The sequence below is a fragment of the Canis lupus genome, chromosome X (assembly GCF_048164855.1).
Source record: "Canis lupus baileyi chromosome X, mCanLup2.hap1, whole genome shotgun sequence".
In the NCBI taxonomy this organism is placed as follows: Eukaryota; Metazoa; Chordata; class Mammalia; order Carnivora; family Canidae; genus Canis; species Canis lupus.
Genome location: NC_132876.1, coordinates 64,474,315 through 64,495,395, shown reverse-complemented (window position 1 = coordinate 64,495,395; position 21,081 = coordinate 64,474,315). Strand labels below are relative to the sequence as shown.

At 35.6% G+C, this 21,081-nt stretch overlaps 1 protein-coding gene across 10 annotated transcripts in view; it reads right to left on the bottom strand.

Moving 5' to 3' along the window:
• The window catches only part of ATRX (ATRX chromatin remodeler), a 333,086-nt gene that overhangs the window by 112,012 nt on the left and 199,993 nt on the right, over positions 1-21,081 (bottom strand). For all 10 annotated transcript variants that reach the window (XM_072816168.1, XM_072816161.1, XM_072816162.1 and 7 more), the window contains 2 exons: positions 10,615-10,761; positions 10,278-10,455 (listed from right to left, as the gene is read on the bottom strand). In XM_072816168.1, the coding sequence (XP_072672269.1) occupies positions 10,278-10,455; positions 10,615-10,761 (325 nt within the window). The remainder of the gene's footprint in view (positions 1-10,277; positions 10,456-10,614; positions 10,762-21,081) is intronic.

The following is a 21,081-nucleotide window of genomic DNA, read 5'->3' as shown; positions in this document are numbered from 1 at the left end:
CTGTGTCTCTGCCTCTCTCTCTCTCTGTCCTTCATGAATAAATAAATAAATTCTTTTTTTTAAAAGATTTTATTTGAGAGGAGCCCAGAGAGAGAGAGCGCACAAGCAAGGCTGAAGTGTAGAAGGAGATGGGGAAGCAGACTCCCCACTGAGTAAGGAGCCTGAAATGGGGCTCAACCCCAGGACCCTGAGATCATGACCTGAGCCAAAAGCAGATGCTTAACCAACTGAGCCACTCAGGTGTCCCAAGAATTGTCACATTTTAACTGCTGCTGTATTTGTTGTATTTTGTAATGTGGCATTAACTAGTATTAATTACATCCCAAGAGTAGAGTATTAAAGTACTAGTATAGATGGTACTTAAGATTCTTTTTTTTTTTTCTTTTTCTTTTTTTTATTTATGATAGGCACACAGTGAGAGAGAGAGGCAGAGACATAGGCAGAGGGAGAAGCAGGCTCCATGCACCGGGAGCCTGACGTGGGACTCAATCCCGGGTCTCCAGGATCGCGCCCTGGGCCAAAGGCAGGCGCTAAACCGCTGCGCCACCCAGGGATCCCGGTACTTAAGATTCTTTAAGAATACAAAAATAAACAAAAATAATTTAAAAAAAGTGAGAAGATTCTCCCAACAGATTTAAGGTATTTGAAAAAATAAAATCTTTTTTAATTGGAAAACAGTATCTAAAGATATATTTTAGCACTAGTGTATCAAGTGAACACAAATGCCTAAGACTACTAGCAATTTATATATACATGAAAAGACAAATTTCAAAAGTTACACTTTAAGAAATACTACATAAATCAAAACAGAGGGGCACCTGGGTGGCTCAGTTGGTTAAGTGTCTGCCTTTGGTTCAGGTCATGATCTAAGGGTCCTTGGATAGAGGAGCCATACATCGGGCTCCCTGTTCAGTGGGGAGTCTGCTTTTTCCTCTCCCTTTGTCCCCCACTCTGCCCCAACTCGTGCTCTCTCTCTCTCAATCTCTCTCTTTCTAATAAATAATAAAATATTTTAAAAAATAAATCACAATAGACTCTGGAGTATCTTCCATTTAATTCATTCCAAATAACTAACAATATTTGCAGAGCAGAAAATTTACCTGATAAAAGATAGCTAAATTAATTGTTACATGGCTATGGGGTGGGAGGAGTGGGTGGGAAGAACACTTTCTAAGCTATAAAAGATCTTACAGCTGAGAGTAACTCTTTCAAAGAAATACATATGCTTTATTAAAATAATGTATTATTGTTTTCTAAAGTATCATTTATACACAATTTGCTTGCTGGCTAACATACATACTACTTAAATACTTATTTTGTCAAATTACTCTCCATCTGTTAGGCATTAGGGAAAATTTATCTTCTACATCATTTCAAAAGTAAATGCTTCAGTATGATTGATCAAATAATATAATTGTTAATCAAAAAATATATATAATTATTAATCAGTTTTCACATGGAGCTACACAAATATTGACATTTTTAAATTACTTACTTTACTTAAAAACTAAAATCTATACCTAACTTTGTATTAAAAGACTACATGTTGGTTTTTTTGAATCCTAAAATTCTTCCAAAGAAAAAAATTGCCTTTTACACATGACTTAAATGATTTTCACCACCATATTCAGTGTTCATGAGGACATGGTAAAACAAGTACTCTCATACAATCTTTGTGAGAGACTAAATTACTATCTGACATTTTGGAAGACAACTTTACAGTATCTATTAAAATGTAAAATGTATGTACCCTTTGACTCACAGTTCAATTTCTGGGAATTTATCCTAAAGGTATACTTCCACACACACCCAAAGATACATAAAATATTCCCTGAAGCATTGTTTGTTTTGGTGGAAAATTGAAAAAAAACCCAAAAGCTATTCAAAAGGCATTAATAAAACTATAATGGAATGTTACAGAACTAAAATTAATGATATAGATTTCTATGTACTAACCTGGAAAGATATGCCAAATACATTATTAAATAAAAAGAAGCAAGTTGCAGAATCTATATTATGATACTACTTGTATTTAAACAACCACCTCAAACGGTAATTTTATCTGTGTATAGATAGATGTAGCAAAGGATTAATCCTGCCCAAAGAAAGGTTAGGCCTTTGCCTTCAGCACCTGGGAAGTATCCTGTAAACTTGGAATGTCCTGTCTGAGAAAATGGTCTTTGTTTACCTGGATGGCTTGGGATACACACCAGATAGCCTAATGAGGTGAGGGGGGTCTTTGGGCCATGTGGCATCTTCCTGACCTTTGGAGGGATCAAGATCACTCACATGGGTGGTCAAACATGTGTACATGACCAAGCCCAAACTCTAAACAAGGCTTGTATAAGTGTACTTGGTTAGCAAAACTGTGTACTCACTGTTATGTATCATTGCTGGGAGAAGTAACTGCTGTCTGCAGAATTCCATTGCCAGATCAGCCTTAGTACTCTCCTGGACCCTGTCTTATAAGGCCTTTTCCTGTTGCTGATTTTAATTTGTATTCTTTCATTATAATAACCCATAACCATGAGTATAACAGCTTTTCTGAGTTCTATGAGTCCTAGTAAATTACTGAACCTGAAAGTAGTCTTGGGCCTCTAAACACTGCAATATAAAATACATGTTTGAAAAAAAAATCCACACAATCTGATTTAAAAATGGGCAGAGGATTTGATTAGAGATTCTTCAAAAGAAAACTTATAAAAGGGCAACAGGTACATGAAAAAGACCTCAACATCACTAATCATCAGGAAAATACAAATCAAAACCACAATGAGATATCGCCTCACATCTGTTAGAATGGCTATTCTCAAAGGACAAGAAATAACAAGTGTTGGTGAGGATCTGGAGAGAAGGGAACTCTAGTGCATTATTCTAAGAATATAAACTGGTGCAGGCACTATGCAGGTTCCTCAAAAATTGAAAAGTAGAACTACCATATGAACCAGCAGTTATATTTCTGGGTATATAGCCAAGGAAACAAAATCATTATCTCAAAGAAGTATCTGTGCTATCATACTTACTGCAGCATTATTTACAATAGCCAAGACATAGAAACAACCTAAGTGTCCACTGACAGATGAATGGATAAAGAAAATGTGGGAGATAGATAGATAGATGTGTGTGTGTGTGTGTGTGTGTGTGTATAAAATAGTATATTATTCAGCCATAAAAAAGGAAGTCCTACCACTTGTGACAACATGAATGTATCTTTAAGGCATTACATCAAGTGAAATAAATCAGACAAAAAAAGGCAAAAACTGTATGATCTCACTTTTTTGGAATCTAAAAACAAAACAAAATAAACTCATTGATACAGAGAATAAATTGGTGGTTGCCAGAAGCAGGTGATAGGGATGAGTGAAATGGGTAAAGATGGTCAAGTTACAAACTTCCAGTTACAAGATAAATAAGTCCTGGGGATGTAATATACAGCATGATAATCATAATTAACAATACTGTAGTATAGGGCAGCCCGGGTAACTCAGTGGTTTAGCGCCGCCTTCAGCCCAGGGTGTGATCCTGGAGACCCAGGAACGAGTCCCACGTCTGGCTCTCCCTGCATGGAGCCTGCTTCTCCCTCTGTGTCTCTGCCTCTCTCTCTCTCTGTGTTCTCATGAATAAATAAATAAATAATCTTTTTTTAAAAAAACCAATACTGTAGTATATACTCAAAAGTTCCTGAGAGAGCAAATCTTAAAAGTTCTCATCACAAGAAAAAAATTAAAATTATGCAGTGACTGGATGGTAACTAGACTTATTACATTCTGTAATATATACATATATTGAATCATTATGTTCTATACCTGAAACTACTATAATGCTATATGTCAAGTGTATCTCAAAAAAATACATGCTTGCTTGCATAAACACAAAAAATTTCTGGAAGGATATACATGAAACAACAGTGAGACAGGAGGCTGGGAACTTTTACTTTTTAATATACACCTTTTCCTTCTGTTTGTATTTTGCTCAAGAATATGTATTGCTTTTATAATTTAACTTAAAAAGAACTATTTATTAGTGTGGCAATGAAAGGAAAGGAGGCCCTACCCTTAGTAAGGATATCTGAGAGAATAAAAGTAAGAAGAAACAATAAAAGTAAATATACTCATGAATAACCCTGAGTCAACAAAAAATGCTAAAAGATGTTATTCATATTGTTTACTAAGATAGGGATGTATATAACATTATAACATTAAAAAGTTTTAAAATCTTTAATGTTTAAAAGAAATAAGTTTTAATAATAAGCTTAGAAATATATCTTCTGGAAAACCTCATTCTAATGAGGTGGTAGGATTTGAAAATAGCCATAGTAAAAATCATTCTAGACAAAGTACAGGGAGAATGCAGTCATGAGGCTCTGGAGAGCACTAACAATGAGACTGAAGAAAGAGAAATTAAGGAGTCAATCCCATTTACAATTGCACCCAAAAGCATAAGATACCTAGGAATAAACCTCACCAAAGATGTAAAGGATCTATACCCTCAAAACTATAGAACACTTCTGAAAGAAATTGAGGAAGACACAAAGAGATGGAAAAATATTCCATGCTCATGGATTGGCAGAATTAATATTGTGAAAATGTCAATGTTACCCCGGGCAATATACACGTTTAATGCAATGCCTATCAAAATACCATGGACTTTCTTCAGAGAGTTAGAACAAATTATTTTAAGATTTGTGTGGAATCAGAAAAGACCCCGAATAGCCAGGGGAATTTTAAAAAAGAAAACTGTATCTGGGGGCATCACAATGCCAGATTTCAGGTTGTACTACAAAGCTGTGGTCATCAAGACAGTGTGGTACTGGCACAAAAACAGACACATAGATCAGTGGAACAGAATAGAGAATCCAGAAGTGGACCCTGAACTTTATGGGCAACTAATATTCGATAAAGGAGGAAAGACTATCCATTGGAAGAAAGACAGTCTCTTCAATAAATGGTGCTGGGAAAATTGGATATCCACATGCAGAAGAATGAAACTAGACCACTCTCTTTCACCATACACAAAGATAAACTCAAAATGGATGAAAGATCTAAATGTGAGACAAGATTCCATCAAAATCCTAGAGAAGAACACAGGCAACACCCTTTTTGAACTCGGCCACAGTAACTTCTTGCAAGATACATCCATGAAGGCAAAAGAAACAAAAGCAAAAATGAACTATTGGGACTTCATCAAGATAAGAAGCTTTTGCACAGCAAAGGATACAGTCAACAAAACTAAAAGACAACCTACAGAATGGGAGAAGATATTTGCAAATGACATATCAGATAAAGGGCTAGTTTCCAAGATCTATAAAGAACTTATTAAACTCAACACCAAAGAAACAAACAATCCAATCATGAAATGGGCAAAAGACATGAACAGAAATCTCACAGAGGAAGACATAGACATGGCCAACATGCATATGAGAAAATGCTCTGCATCACTTGCCATCAGGGAAATACAAATCAAAACTACAATGAGATACCACCTCACACCAGTGAGAATGGGGAAAATTAACAAGGCAGGAAACAACAAATGTTGGAGAGGATGCAGAGAAAAGGGAACCCTCTTACACTGTTGGTGGGAATGTGAACTGGTGCAGCCACTCTGGAAAACTGTGTGGAGGTTCCTCAAACAGTTAAAAATATACCTGCCCTACGACTCAGCAATTGCACTGTTGGGGATTTACCCCAAAGATACAAATGCAATGAAACGCCAGGACACCTGCACCCCGATGTTTATAGCAGCAATGGCCACGATAGCCAAACTGTGGAAGGAGCCTCGGTGTCCATCGAAAGATGAATGGATAAAGAAGATGTGGTTTATGTATACAATGGAATATTACTCAGCTATTAGAAATGACAAATACCCACCATTTGCTTCAACGTGGATGGAACTGGAGGGTATTATGCTGAGTGAAGTAAGTCAGTCGGAGAAGGACAAACATTATATGTTCTCATTCATTTGGGGAATATAAATAATAGTGAAAGGGAAAATAAGGGAAGGGAGAAGAAATGTGTGGGAAATATCAGAAAGGGAGACAGAACGTAAAGACTGCTAACTCTGGGAAAAGAACTAGGGGTGGTAGAAGGGGAGGAGGGCGGGGGGTGGGAGTGAATGGGTGACGGGCACTGGGTGTTATTCTGTATGTTAGTAAATTGAACACCAATAAAAAAAAAAATAAAAAAATAAAAAAAAACAAAAAAAAACAAACCAAAACAAAACAAAACAAAACAAAAAAAAAAAAGAAAAGGGTCTTAGCAAGAGGCTTGGAAAAAAGTTCTGCTCAAAAATTAAGCCTGACTGAAAGATAGTTCAATAAACCATGAAAATTTGTCATTATTTTACATAATTACATAGATCTATTTTATTGTTTAAATTAAACAGTATCTTGAATTAACATTGTGTGTGTGTTTAAAGGATTGAAGTACTGGTAACATGCTACAATACAAATAAAGCTTGAAAGCCTTATGGTAAGTAAAAAAGTCAGATATTGTATGATTTCACTTATACAAAATGTCTGGAAATATTTTTACGAGATGTCCAGAAAAGGCAAGTCCACTGAGACAAAAAGTACACTGATAGTTTCTGGAGGACAGGGCATTTGGAAGTAACTGCTAATGGATACTGAATTTCTCTTTGAAGTGATGAAAAATGCTGTTCAAGAAAAGAGTTGTTCTTGAAAATGAGTTCAAGAAAATAGTTGTGATAGTTATATAACATTGTGAATATACTAAATGTCATTGAATTGCAAAATTTAAAATGGTTAAATGGATTTTATGTTATGTGTGTTTTTACTGCAGTAAACTCTAGTCATTAAAATGTGGGATAATGTATATAATGTAGATAATGTAGATTAATGTAGATTAATACTCATGATGAATAAATGCTTAGCATGGCTTAAAGTAATGGTGCTATGAATTAAACAAAAGGGCAAGTATAGTAATGAGGCTATCAACAGATTATTCATTTGTCAAAACCCAATAAGGTCTACATTACAAAGAATAAACTTTAATGTATACAAATAAGAAAACAAAGGAACTGATCTAAGTGACTTAGAAAATATTTTAACCATAAATTATAAAGCTATAGACAAAAACAATCACATAAACACTGTACTATAGTTGGTAAACTTGCTTTTCATAGAGGTACAAGTTAACAATTCTGAAATTGCTTTACATGTATAATGACTCTGAACAAATAAATAAATGGATGGCAGATAGCTGGAGCCAGGATTCTCATAGTTGAAAAGGTAAGTAACAGATTAACAGAGATGAAAATGAACACTGTGATAATGGATTGGAGTCAAAGACACCATTATCAAGTTTATCTCTATACACACACACACACAAAGGGATAGATTTGTGTATAGATGTAGATTTGTACATATACCACCTAGTTCTGTCTGCTGAGAGAACCTAGAAGCAATGATACTCCAGTAGCAAGAAACACCCCCAAATACTCAGATCTTGGTTTGTAAATACCATTTTTCAATAAAAGGAACCATGGCACATTACTGAAATGGTGAATTCTGGAGCAGGGGACAGAGATAATACAACATAAGCCTGGAGTACCTTAAAGTACCAGAAAATAATGAAGGGCTTAAAACAACAACAACAACAAGTATGAAGTATCAAAGGAATACAGGAACCAATCTACAAACCTCAAAGAGCTCCTAAATGGCCAATTTGGAACATTTTGAACAACAAAATAACAAGGCATTAGTTTATAATCTTAACATATAAACTAATAATATATGATTAGTTTATGCTGATACACATCAATGACTCATTATATAACTAAGTAGGAAAGGACAAATCTTTCTTACAGAAAACTCCAAATTTTATGTACAAATAATGCTCACTAAGGGAGACAGAGCTTAATTAATTCCTGCCTTCTCCCACCCTGGGTAAGCTAGACTTAGTGACTGACTTCCAAAGAACAGAGTAGAGACAAGTGAAAATAGTAGAGCCAGTAATGTCATGTAGATCTAATGTACCCTTGATACGATGTGATGAGAAAGGTATTTCACCTCTGGTAAATTTTTTCAAAAACCTATAACCCCAGAATCTAATTATAAGGAAAACAACACACACTAGGGTGAACTTTCTAAAGGACTGAGAAGATAATGAAAACTAAAGACTGAAAAGTTGCCATAGACTAAACAAGACTGTTGAAACATGACAATTAAATGCACTGTGGTATACCCTAGATCAGATCTTGAAACAGAATGTGGACATAAAAAATGGTGAAATTCAAATATAGTTTGGAGTTTAGTTAATATATGCCACCAATGTATCAATTTCTTAGTTTCGGCAAATCTACCATGGCAATGTAACATGTAAACAGTGTGGAATCTGGGTGCATGGAATATGGGAGCATTTTTACTATCATTTCAAATTTTCTGTAAAAAATTATTCCAAAGTAAAATATTTTTAAGATGTTACTAATTTACATGGAAATAACAAGTCTTATTCATGTCACAAGATTTAAGGTATTAAAAATTTACTTCCTCATAAACAAATCACAATGTTAAGCATCTTAAACTGTTGTTTTAACTACTCCAAAGCAATTTCTTAAAAATCTGTTGCAATATTCACTAGCTTAAAGTTCTCTGATGATAAAATAACCAAAGAACTTTCAGACAAATACTTTAATCACGGAAAAAAGATAAACTTACTGAGCCTTAGATTTACAATGGCAAAGTTACTTTGGTACATGTTAATTACATCATTACCTTAAAAAAGAGGCAAAACGGTATAAATATTCAGTTATAAGATGAATAAAGTCTGAGAATCTAATTTATAAAGTGGTAAGTATAGCTGATAACACAGTACTGTGTAATTAAAATTTGCTAGAAAAGCAAAACTTAAATGCTCTCATCAAAAAAAAAAAAAAAATGGGAGGAGACAATATGTGAGGTCGTCATGGATGTTACTCAAAGGGGTGAATCCTTCTTTAGACTGGAAGCCAGGCCTAAACAAAAAGAGAATGGATCTTAGATGTCCTGATGGAGAACCCTAACCACAGACCACCCAGGGACTACCTCATTCCACCTATCTAGCAGTTGGTATGTGGTTACAACATCCCAAAAGAGGAAGAGTTAAGTTTGTTGTGCTTATTGCACTTGTGCAGAAAGCAGCCACTTACCGTTATTTGACCTATGTCTCTAGAATAGAAATAATGTTGTGGTTTTCTACCCCATTATGGCATTTCAAATATAGCTTGGGAATAGACATGGATAGCTGGCTAATTATTATATAATCCAGGTCTGTCACTCAAATGTTATGATCCTAGAACCCAACCCCCAAAAACTGATATAAGCCCATACCCAGGAGTTTCTGGGCTTCTGTCTCTCTTGAGTAGCCCACCTCTCCCTGGAGTACTTTAATAAAACTGCTTTTCTTTCATTTTGCTCTCCTGTAATTCTTTAATGTAGGCAGTGAAAGTAACTGAGACTTCTTTCCTTTTCCATCTAACTCTCAGTAACACTTCCAAAATGTATTGCCCATATCAAAATCATCACATTGCACACTTAAAGTATCTTACACCTTTGTTCATTATACCTGAATAAACCTGAAAATAAAGAAAATTTAATTAAAAAAAGAGGCAAACTGATGGATTCTAAAGAATATTGTTATTTTGACAGTGAAAATCAGACTTTAACACACATCTAAAGCCTCAATAAATGTTTCATAAAATACTTAAATGATAAAGTTTAAATAAAAAGAAAAAAGATACAAATAATTTAAAATTAGTTTTGCAAATAATACAACTTGCTGAAGTGCCAAGTAAAAATTAAATATTTGGATCCTGCATCATGAGGACTACTGTCATAAGGATAGACAGTATTACAAATATCAACCTTCTCTAGTAATGATGCTTTAAAACAAAGGGAAAAACCATGCAGCAATTCTAATTACATAAACTTGGGAAAGAAACTTAATTGTTTTAAGAGTAGGAGAGATGTCTTGTTTCCATCTAATATTCAGACAATTGGAAGAAACTGCAATTGTGACTTAGGCACCTGATGCATTTTGTGTTGTTTACAAGATCTCCCCTAAAAACCTCAAACACTTGCAGACTCAGCAACTGAATTCTGAAAAACTGGCAACATTAAGAGAGCTTTTACCATAATAAAATTATAGAAGAAACAGAAAGAAGGAAAAAACCAGGACAAATGAAACAAAAACCAGACACTTAGTATGTTGCTTGTTAAACAGAACATCAGCGTATTTTCTATTCAACTTGCTAATTTATCTCAGTGTCTGTTAATATATTACCTGGATCAACCAAAGCTTTGTTAAAGATTTCCTTAAGTTTCCTACTCTTCACATTCCTTCCTTGAGCAAGGTTTCTGTACATCTCATAGCCTATGATCATAACACCACCATCTTCTTGCCACCTCTGCAGCATGTAGCTTCTCTCCTGAGGACGTTTCACAGTTGCTAATTCAGAGACCTTTTGTGGGAAAATAAAGATTTTTAAAGGTAACTATTAGGAATGTAGGAATACTGCACATTACCATGGAAATATGCATAACTGGTAATTAATCTTTTTGTTTATTGTATGAATTTCATGCAGTTATTTTAATAAAAGAAAATATTTAAAATATAATACCTCAAGCTTCTCATCATCTTTTAATCCTTCCTGCCACTTCTCAAATTCATTCATCCAATTCAAAGCAGTATTAAGAGGACAAACCACTAAAGCTGTGCTGAAATCCAATTTGTCACACAAAAGAACTGTATGAAGAAAACTTACCACCTACAAGAAAACAAATTAAGTTACCACATTCAACTAAAATATCTCGAGAAAAGTTAAAATAAAACAATCTTACGATTTACTAGTTTTGTTTTCTTTTACCTTCAAACAATAAAGCAACCAACCAAAGGTCACAAGTTCCTAACCAGGCAAAGTATGAGGAAAGAAATATAATATATAAAAAGATGGAGTTTGATTACATGATGTATAAGGTTCTTCCAACTCCAAAGCTCCATGATCCTATGATCAATAATAATAATGAAATAAAAAAATAACCATACCAAAACTTCAACTAAGTCCCGGGTTTGCACAATGCCCCTTCCCACAAACTTTCAGAAACTGCTATTGACCATTTAGAAGAGAATGGTGTCATGCAGTATTTTTCCATTTTAAAGTATTCTGAATTGATAACTCGGGAAAATGGAGGTAAAGTACGAGGACCGTAGGCTCACTCCATCCCACAAATACAGTAAAATAACTATAAAATCAATATAAACACCCCAGAAATTGACCTCAAGACTGGCAGAACAAACTCCACAACTAAAGGTAGAGAAGAGGCCACATCAAAGAAGGTAGAAAGTATGGAGATGTGGTCTGGGACAGAAATGGATCATAGCCACCAGGGTGAGGAGGAAAGATGTGGTCGTGGAGAAGGAGAGACAGATTACCACACAGGGGAGGATACAGGGAAAATGAATCCCCAAAGCAACTGGCTTAGAAAGTGAGGGGGCCAAATTTGGTGAGTTTGTGCAAACAGTGGGACCTGACATCAGAGGGCATGGCTGGGATATAGCCTAGAGGACACTGTGCTGCTCTTGGAAAGAAGACAAGCAGTGCATGGACATACAAATGAAACAGTGAAAATAGCGAAATGAAGAGTGCCTGAGGCACACAGAGGGGCAGATATTAGCTCATCTCAGACCACATCCCAGGGAAACAGCATTCACAAAGAGACCCCTCCAGGAATGAAGAAACTGGTCAACATCATTTCCCCATCTCCTCCCTTCAGCATAAGCACAAAGCCACCTGTGGGAAGTGGAAGAGCATCAACACTCATTAACTAACTTGGTTAGACTAAGCCTTAACTGCCAGCATTCCAGCAAAAGCATTCCTGAGGGTTATGCTTCCCTTAGTCCCAGGACAGAAAGCCCTCTACCCAAGAAGGCCCACCCAAATCCCTGCTCACACCATGTCTCCCCAATGGGTTTTCAGGATCTCAGTTCAGTAGCAGTTGCAACACCTTTCATTTCACAAGCAGACCTGAGCACATCTACTTAAAATATACCACATTCAGGTGAGGAACCAAAAAATGCCAACAACAGGCAAAGAGAACCTTTGCAGAAAGCTGCTGTAAGGGATAAAGTGGCCAGGACAAAACAACAAGGTACACACAGCAAACACTGTAGACACTCCCACAAGCATCAGACCCTAGGAAACAGGGGACACTATATGACACAGTACTACAAGACCTTTACTTCATAAGGCCATTACCCTAAAGAACAGGAAACAGAGCTCAAATTTCCAACACAAAGAAACACACATCAAGACATAAACAAAATGAGAAGACAGAGAAATCTATCCAAATAAAAGAACACATCAAGGCCATGGCCACAGATCTAAGTGAAATAGATATAACTAATATGCTTGATATATAATTTAAGGGAATAATCATAAGGATACCCACTGGACATGTGAAAAGAGAGGAATACAAGAGTGAGATCCTTAACAGAGAGATAATAAATAACATATCAGAGATAAAAAGCTCAATAAACAAAATGATGGGCTCCCTGGTGGATCAGTCAGTCAAGTGTATCTGCCCTGGGCTCAGGTCATGATCCCAGGGACCTGGGGTTAAACCTTGTTTTGGGCTGCCTGCTCAGTAGGGGGTGGGGCCTTCTTCTCCTCTCCCTTTATCCTCCCCTCAAGTATAAGTAAAATCTTTTTTTACAAAAAAGGGCTCAATAAACAAAATGAAAAACAAGTTAGATGAAATGAAAAGCAGGCTAGAAGAAGCACAGAAACAAATTAATGACCCGGATAACAGAGTAATGGAAAGTAATCAAGCTAAACAAAAGAGAGAAAAAATAATATGCAAAACAAGAAAAGACTTATGGAATTGAGTGACTCCATCAAACATAATAATGTGAGATGCCTGGATGGCTCATCGGTCTCGAGTGTCTACCTTTGGCTCAGGGTGTGATCCCAAAGTCCCAGGATAGAGTCCCACATTGGGCTTCCTTCCTGCAAGGAGCCTGCTTCTCCCTCTATATCTCTGCTTCTCTCTTTGTGTCTCTCATGAATAAATAGATAAAATCTTTAAAAACAAAACAAAACAAAACAAAACAATAATGTTTCTCTTATAGGACTACCAAAGGAAGATGAGAGAGAAAAGAAGACAGAAAATTTGAAAAAATAACTGAAAACTATTGTAATTTGGGGAAGGAAGCAGATAACCAGATCCAAGAAGCACAGAGAACTCCCAATAAAATCAACAGAAACAGACACACACACACCAAGACATCCTATAATTAAACTGGCAAAATATAGCGAAAAAATTTTTTAAAGAAGATAAAAGAAGTAACATACAAGGGAAAACCCATAAGACACCAGCAGCTTTTAAAGCAGAAACTGCAGGCAAAAATAAAGTGGCACCATATATTCACAGTGCTGAATGGGAAAAATCTGTGTCCAAGAATACTCTATCCAGAAAGATTATCATTCAAAATAGAAGGTAAAATAAAGAGTTCCCCTTACAAAGAAAAACTGAAGAAGTAAGAGATATTAAAGGGAACTCTTTCAGTTGAAAGGAGAGACTAAAAGTAGCAGGATAAAGGAAGAAACAACAAAAGGATTAAAAATGAATATTTCTGTGAAAAATCAGTAAAGAAACAAATAAAAGGATGTAAACTATGATACCGTACACTGAAAACATGTGGAAGAAAGGAGTAAAGAATGGGTTCAAACTTAAACAAAAATCAACTTAATATGGACTGCTATATGCAACTCTAATGGTAACCATATATCAAAAACCCATGAATAAACATGCAAAGAATGAAGAGAACTAAATTGAAATATATCACTAAAGAGAATCAGCAAAACATGAAAAAGACAAGAAAAGATCAAAGAAAATCTTCAGAAACAACATAAAATGATAACTATCAGTAATTACTTTAAATGTAACTGGTCTAAGTGCTCCGAAAAAGGACATAGGGTGACAGAATGGATAAAAAAAAGACCCATCCCTAAGCTACATACAACAAACTCATCTGAGACCTAAACAAACCTAAAGATTAAAAATGAGGGGATAGAGAAATATCAACCACTCAAAAGGATGAACAAAAAACAGCCAGAGTAGCAAGACCTATATGAGACAAAATAGACTTTAAAACAAAGATGGAACAAGGGACAAAGTAGGACAGTATACAATAAAAGGGAAATTTTAAAAAGCATCCAACAGGGAAGAACTCAAATACATAAAACAATCAATAACAAAAATAAAGGGACTCTTTGAAGATAATACAATAATACTGGGGATATTAACACCCAACTTACATCAATGGACAGATCATCTAAACAGAAAACCAACAAGGAACCATTGGCTTTGAATGACACATGGGAACAGATGGATTTAATAAATATATGCAAAACATTCCATCATAAAACAGGAGAACACGCATTCTTTAAAGTGCACATGAGACATTCTACAGAATATGAAATATTAGTCCACAAACAAGCCTCAACAAACTCAAGAAGACAGAAGTCACAGCATAAATCTTTTCTGACCAAAATGTTATTTAACTAAAAGTCAACCACAAGAAAAAAAATTAGAAAATAACAAATACATGGAAATTACGTAACATGATACTAAACAATTAATGGATCAATCAGGAAATAGAAGAAATAAAAAACTACATGGAAACAAATGTAAATGAAACCACAATAATCAAAAATTTCTGGGGTAGAGCAAAAACAGTTCTAAAAGGGAAGTTTATAGCAATACTACCTATCTTAAGCAAGAAAAATCCGAAATAAGTAACCAATCTTTATGCCTAAAGAAGCTAGAAAAAGAACAAACAAAACCTAAAACAAGCAGAAGGAAGAAGATAATTAAGATTACAGTAGAACTAAATGATTCAGAAAGACAAAAAAAAAAAAAAAACAGAAAAGATCAACAAAACAAGGAGCAGATTCCTTGCGATAAAAAGCAATAAAACAGATAACCTCTACCTAGACAGAGAAATAAAAAAAGAGAAAGTACTTAAGTAACTAAAATTACAAATGAGAGAGAAATAAGAACTGATGTTACAAAAATACAAATAATTATAATAGTATGAAAAACAATATGCTAAAAAATGGACAAAATAGAAGAAATGGATAAATTTCTAGAAAAATATAAATTGACAAAACTGAAACAGGAAGAAATAGAAAATTTGATGAGAACCATAACCAGCAAAGAAATTGAATCAGTAAGTCAAAAAGCCATAAGAAACACAAGACCAGGAAAAGATGATTTTATAAGGTGAATTCTACCAAACATTTTAAAAAGAGTTGACATCTATTCTTCTTGAACTATTCCAAAATACAAAAGAGGAATACAACGTCCAAATTCATTCTATGAGGCCAGCATTACTCTGATTCTGAAAACAAAGACATCACCAAAAAGGAAAACCACAGGCTAATATCCCTGGTAAACACTGATGTAAAAATGCTCAACAAAATACTAGCAGACCAAATCCAATAATGCAATTTCAAAAATCATACACCACGATCAAGTACAATTTATTCTTGGGCTGCAAGAGTCAGTCAATACTGGCAAATCGATCAATGTGATACATCACAATAAAAGAACAGATAAATACCATATAATCATTTCAATAGAAGCAGAACAAGGATTTGACAAACTACAACATCCAGTCAGGATAAAAACCTTCAACAAAGTAGGTTCAGAGGAAGCCATAACTGAACATAAGACCATACATGGAAAACCCATAGCTTCCATTATCGTCAAGTGAGTAAAACTAAAAACATCTCCCATAATATCAGGAACAAAACAAGGATGTCCATTCCCACAACTTTTATTCAACATAGTACTAAAAGCACTAGCCATAGGAATAAGACAACAAAAAAACAAAAGGCACTGAAATCAGCAAAGAAGAGGTAAAACTTATACTATTTGAGATGACATAATACTTTATAAAACTCGAAAGACTCCACTGAAAAACTGCTATAACTGATAAACAAATTCAGGACAGTCACAGGACAAAATAATCAACAAGCAGAAATCTGTTGCATTTCTATACATCAATAATGAAGAGGCAGAAACAGAAATTGAGAAAACAATACCATTTAAATTTGCACCAAAAATAGTAAGATTCCTAGGAATAAACCTAACCAAAGAGGTGAAAGACCTGTACTCTGAAAAGTAAAAACACTGATAAAAGAAATCGAAGATGAAACAAAGAAATGAAAGACATCCCATGTACATGGATTGGAAGAACATATACAGCTAAAATGTTTGCATTACCCAAAGCAATCTACACATTTAATGCAATCCCTATCAAAATACCACCAGCATTTTTCACATACCAAGAACAAACAATCCTAAAACCTGTATGGAACCACAAGGATCCTAAATAGCAAAAGCAATCGTGAAAATATAAATGCAAAACATTAAAGAGCACCTGGGTAGCTCAGTTGGTTGAGTGTCTGACTCTTGGTTTCAGCTCAGGTCATGATCTCAAGGTCATGGAACTGAGCCCTGTGACAGGCTCCACACTCAGCAGAGTCTGCTTCAAATTCTCTCTCCACTTGTCCCTCAACCCCCCCACCCTGCTTATGCATGCTATCATTCTTTCTAAAATAAATAAATAAACTTTTTTTTATAAAGAAAAGTATTAACAATTCCAAACATCAAGGTATATTACAAAGCTGTAGTAATCAAAATAGCAGGGTACCAACACGAAAATACACACACAGATCAACGGAACAGAATAGAAAACCCAGAAATAAACCTGCAATTATATGGTCAATTAATCTCTGATAAATCAGGAAAGGATACTCAATGGGAAAATAACAGTCTCTTGAAGAAACAGTGTTGAGAATACTGGACAGTGACATGCAAAAGAATGAAACTGGGCCACATTCTTATACAACACAAAAAGATAAGTTCAAAATCAATGAAAGAAAAAAAAAGGATAAAAGACCCGAATGTGAGACTAAACCCATAAAAATATTTAAAGAGAGCACAGGCAGTGCGTTCTCTGACATCAGCTATGGGAACATTTAAGATATATGGCTCCTGAGGCAACGGAAACAAAACAATAAACTACTGGACTTTATCAAAATATAAAGCTTCCAAAAAATATATATATATATAAAGCTTCCAAAAAGCAAAGAAATCAGTCAAATTAAAAGTTAACCTTCAGAATGGGAGAAGGTATTTGCAAATGACGTATCTGATAAAGGGTTAAGTATCCAAAATATAGAAAGAATATTTAAAACTCAATACCAGGAACACCTGGGTGGCTCAGGTTGAACGTCTGCCTTTGGCTCAGGTCCTAATACAGGAGTCCTGGGTTTGATTCCTACATCAGGCTCCCCACAGGGAGCCTGCTTCTCCCTCTGCCTAGGTCTCTGCCTCTCCCTGTGCCTCTCAGGAATAAAAGAATAAAATATTATAAAATAAAATAAAACTCAACACCAAAAAAACCCCAAATACTCAGGTTTAAAAAATGTATGTAAGGCAGAAATAGAAATTTTTCCAAAGAAGATAAACAGCAAAGAAACACAGAAAAGAAGATCAACATCATTTGCTGTGCAAAAGCTTCTTATCTTGATGAAGTCCCAATAGTTCATTTTTGCTTTTGTTTCTTTTGCCTTCGTGGATGTATCTTGCAAGAAGTTACTGTGGCTGAGTTCAAAAAAAGGGTGTTGCCTGTGTTCTCCTCTAGGATTTTGATGGAATCCTGTCTCACACTTAGATCTTTCATCCATTTTGAGTTTATCTTTGTGTATGGTGAAAGAGAGTGGTCTAGTTTCATTCTTCTGCATGTGTGTCCAATTTTCCCAGCACAATTTATTGAAGAGACTGTCTGTCTTCCAATGGATAGTCTTTCCTCCTTTATCGAATATTAGTTGACCATAAAGTTCAGGGTCCACTTCTGGGTTCTCTATTCTGTTCCATTGATCTATGTGTCTGTTTTTGTGCCAGTACCACACTGTCTGGATGACCAGAGCTTTGTAGTACAACCTGAAATCTGGCATTGTGATGCCCCCAGATACGGTTTTCTTTTTTAAAATTCCCCTGGCTATTCGGGGTCTTTTCTGATTCCACACAAATCTTAAAATAATTTGTTCTAACTCTCTGAAGAAAGTCCATGGTATTTTTATAGGGATTGCATTAAACTTGTAAATTGCCCGGGGTAACATTGACATTTTCACAATATTAATTCTGCCAATCCATGAGCATGGAATATTTTTCCATCTCTTTGTGTCTTCCTCAATTTCTTTCAAGATAAGAAGCTTTTGCACAGCAAAGGATACAGTCAACAAAACTAAAAGACAACCTACAGAATGGGAGAAGATATTTGCAAATGACATATCAGATAAAGGGCTAGTTTCCAAGATCTATAAAGAACTTATTAAACTCAACACCAAAGAAACAAACAATCCAATCATGAAATGGGCAAAAGACATGAACAGAAATCTCACAGAGGAAGACATAGTCATGGCCAACATGCACATGAGAAAATGCTCTGCATCACTTGCCATCAGGGAAATACAAATCAAAACCACAATGAGATACCACCTCACACCAGTGAGAATGGGGAAAATTAACAAGGCAGGAAACCACAAATGTTGGACAGGATGCGGAGAAAAGGGAACCCTCTTACACTGTTGGTGGGAATGTGAACTGGGGCAGCCACTCTGGAAAACTGTGTGGAGGTTCCTCAAAGAGTTAAAAATAGACCTGCCCTACAACCCAGCAATTGCACTGCTGGGGATTTATCCCAAAGATACAGATGCAATGAAACGCCGGGACACCTGCACCCCGATGTTTCTAGCAGCAATGTCCACAATAGCCAACCTGTGGAACGAGCCCCGGTGTCCATTGAAAGATGAATGGATAAAGAAGATGTGGTTTATGTATACAATGGAATATTACTCAGCCATTAGAAACGACAAATACCCACCATTTCCTTCAACGTGGATGGAACTGGAGGGTATTATACTGCGTGAAGTAAGTCAATTGGAGAAGGACAAACATTATATGTTCTCATTCATTTGGGGAATATATGGGAAGGGAGAAGAAATGTGTGGGAAATATCAGAAAGGGAGACAGAACATAAAGACTCCTAACTCTGGGAAACCGAACTAGGGGTGGTGGAAGGGGAGGAGGCCGGGGGTGGGGGTTAATGGTTGATGGGCACTGAGGGGGGCACTTGATGGGATGAACACTGGGTGTTATTCTGTATTTTGGTAAATTGAACACCAATAAAGAATACATTTATTATAAAAAAAACTTCTTAAAATTTAAAAATAAATATTATTTCAAGCAAGATAAAAAAGAAGATCACATCAATCATCAACAAGGAAATGCAAATCAAAACAAGAATGACATACCACCTTACCCATGTCAAAATGGCTAAAATCAAAAACACAAGTTAAATGAGTAATGTCTAGAATGTGGAAAAAAGGAACCCTCCTGCACTATGTGTGGGAAAACAAACTGGTACAGCCATAGTGGAAAACAGAATGGAGATTCATGAAAAAATTAAAAATAGAACTGCCCTATGATTCAACAATCACACTACAGGTTATTTACCCAGAAAACAGGAAAACACGAATTCAGAGGCATACATGTGCCCCTATGTTTAAAAAAGCAGGATTTACAGCACATATTATGGAAGCAGCCCAAGTGTCCATCCATAGATGAACAGATAAAGATGTGAGAGACACACACATACACACACACAGGAATATTATGTAGCCATAAAAAAGAATGAAATCTTCCCATTTACTACAACATAGGAAAAGCTAGAGAACAAAATACTAACTGTAGTAAGTCAGAGTAAGAAAAATACCACAGGATTTCACTCACATGTATAATTTAAGAAACACTAAAATGAACACAAGGAAAAACAGAGAGACAAATCAAGAAACAAGTCCTTAATTTAAAGAAGAAACTGATGGTTATGAGAGGGGAAGGTGGTAAGGGGGATGAATTAAATAGATGATGCAGATTAAGTACTGCACTTGTCATGATGAGTACCAGGTGATACATGGAATTACTGAATCACTATAGTGGACATATGAAACTAATATAACACTGTACATAAACTAACTGGAATTAAAAACTTAAAAGCCAAAAAAAAAAAAAACCTTAAAAGCCAATTTGGGGGCGTTCAATACAACAAATCTATCAACGTGATATACCACATTAATAAAAGCACAGAAAAGAACCATATGATCCTCTCAATAGATGTAGTAAGAGCATGTGACAAATTACAGCATCCTGTCTTCATAAAAACCACTAAAAAATAGGAATAGAACAGAACCAACCTAAACATCATAAAGGCAATATATGAAAGACTGACAGGGCAGCCTGGGTGGCTCAGCAGTTTAGTACCGCCTTCAGCCCAGGGTGTGATCCTGGAGACCCAGGATCGAGTCCCACATCGGGCTCCCTGCATGGAGCCTGCTTCTCCCTCTGCCTGTGTCTGTGCCTCTCTCTCTCTCTCTCTCTCTCTGTCTCTCATGAATAAATAAATAAAATCTTTTTTAAAAAAAGACTGACAGCTAATATCATTCACAATGGGGAAAAACTGAGTTTTCCCCTAAGGTGAGGGACATAACAGGGATGTCCACTCTAATCACTACTGTTCAACCCAGTACCAGAAGTTCTAGCCTCAGCAATCAGACAACAAAAACAAGTAAAAGGCATCTAAATAGGCAAGGAAGTTTTCAAACTTTCAGTCTTCACACACAACATGTTACTTACGCTGTAGAAAACTGGAAAGACTCATCAAATATTGATAAAGCTGATATATGAATTCAGCAAAGTCACAGGATATAAAATCAACTTAGAAAAATCAGCTGCATGTCTATACACGAATAATTAAGCAACAAAAAGAAATCAAGGAATCTTTCCTATTTACAGTAAGTGCACCAAAAAACATAAGATACCTTCGAATAGCCTAAAGAAAGAGTTTTGTAAATGATTTGTATTCTGAAAAATATGGAACACTTATGAAAGAAATTGAAGAGAAACAAATGAAAAAACATTCCATTCTCAAGAATAGGAAGAACAGGGCAGCCCAGGTG